This window comes from Gavialis gangeticus, unplaced genomic scaffold (assembly GCF_001723915.1).
Source record: "Gavialis gangeticus isolate Ggan-Ray unplaced genomic scaffold, GavGan_comp1, whole genome shotgun sequence".
NCBI classification, from domain to species: Eukaryota; Metazoa; Chordata; order Crocodylia; family Gavialidae; genus Gavialis; species Gavialis gangeticus.
Genome location: NW_017728997.1, coordinates 18751134 through 18752832, shown reverse-complemented (window position 1 = coordinate 18752832; position 1699 = coordinate 18751134). Strand labels below are relative to the sequence as shown.

The window sequence follows — 1699 nt, the reverse complement described above, 5'->3', positions numbered from 1 at the left end:
AAAAAAAAAAAAAAAAAAAAAAGAGTAAATCATATTTATCAGTCCTTACCTGAGTAACTGCACAGTCATTAGTCATCTGATTAAAAATTACATCTGCAAAGGTCAAACTTTAATATTAAACACACTTGAAGTATGTGTACATCCCCTGGATTCATCACTGCAGTAGTTGATAATCCCTAAATTGAGGGGGAAAATGGTTTGCTGATGTGTTCAAGCAGTATAAAAATGTGCAATCTTTTTCTCTTCGTTCTTTAAGTGTCTGTGTTGGAATCCATACTGTCATGTGAAGCCATGAAGAATGGCATGCCAACAGTCTCCCGGCTCTTACAGATGCCGTAAGTCCTCATTGACTTGTTTTTGTAATCCTTATAGCAGTATTAACATGGGCAAAGCAATTTCCGTGCTCTCATTGTAGATAATGAACATTTCCTTGTGGCTCTGGGGAAGAAGCGGGTAACAAGTCTAAAATGAAGCCATTTATGATCATGTTTTACTTGATATACTTGATCTACATCACTTATAAAATACAACTGATGTTTCTTTGTCTGTTTTATCCCTTGGTATATCTTAGTGTAAGTGCATTTACCTGCACGGATTTGAATATATTGCTTTGGTTATTTAAATGGATGTAGACATCATGCTTCCAAATGCATGTACCAGTTTTTGGAGGATACTTTTCAAATGCCTAACCTAAGGGATTTTTTGGTTGCTTGTCCCCTTTCCAGAAGTTTTGAAATTTATATTTTTTTTCTGGTAGCCTGAGATGTGATTTACAAGGTGGATTTTGTTGTTGTGCTCAACAGCAGTATTCCAAATAAGGTGTGGGGGAAAATGTAACTTCAGTCCTTAAAATGACAGGCTAGTGTCAGGGTATATCATCTGCCCTCTTTGGGGACATGGTGTGAAGTTTCCTATTCTCTGGATGGAACTAATAAAGTCATGTCTCTGTCCCCCCTCCTTTTTCTTTTCTCTGAGACAGAGGGAGATATTAGGCAGTAAATAAATATGATAACAGGACATTTGAGCTTTTGGAGGTTATGGATTTGGAGATGATGATTCATGTCCAGCCTGAACTGAAGCATACTATTTTATGCTTCATTCCTTTCACATTCATTTTATGTGTGTTTTCAAGGCATAAGTGTGCCAATAGAATGTATACTCTGTGTCAAAGTACGTTCCATAGAACAAATCCACTTAACTTTGCAAGGGCACATAATTAAACATGGGAGAAGGGAGAAGAAAGAGAACTGCAAACCATTTTTAAAAGTCCTTTACTATCTTAATCTCACTTCTGTCTGAGTTTTCTACCTGCTGCTGTTCCTAGGTGTCTGGATTGGAGAATTTAGATCAGATCTCTCACTATCATAAACTTGGGACAATTGGCAGTAGTTGAGTGGGTGTGGGTGCATGTGTGTAGGGTGGAATCTCTAAACCGTTTATTGGTTGTGGGAAGCTTAATTGTGACTCCTGGAGAGGTTTCTAGAAAGTCTTCCAAAACAGAGAGAGGATATAGAAAAGTGGTGACAGTTCCACTTCAGACTGTTCAGATCACCATTGCTTTCTGGTGTCCTTCGACCATGTTCTGAAGGGAGAGGGTTAACCATCTGTACTGTTGCTACTCTCACTGAGGGAAGGGGATGGATCTGAGAGCACCTGGTTTCCTTATTCTGTTGCTTCAATTGGAGTGTTGGTTAGAATC

The 1699-nt window shown here is 38.5% G+C and overlaps 1 protein-coding gene across 4 annotated transcripts in view; it reads left to right on the top strand.

The window, feature by feature from the left end:
• PXK (PX domain containing serine/threonine kinase like) overlaps nt 1-1699 on the top strand; it is a 46817-nt gene that overhangs the window by 20649 nt on the left and 24469 nt on the right. For all 4 annotated transcript variants that reach the window (XM_019504868.1, XM_019504867.1, XM_019504871.1 and 1 more), the window contains exon 11: nt 257-335. In XM_019504868.1, the coding sequence (XP_019360413.1) occupies nt 257-335 (79 nt within the window). The remainder of the gene's footprint in view (nt 1-256; nt 336-1699) is intronic.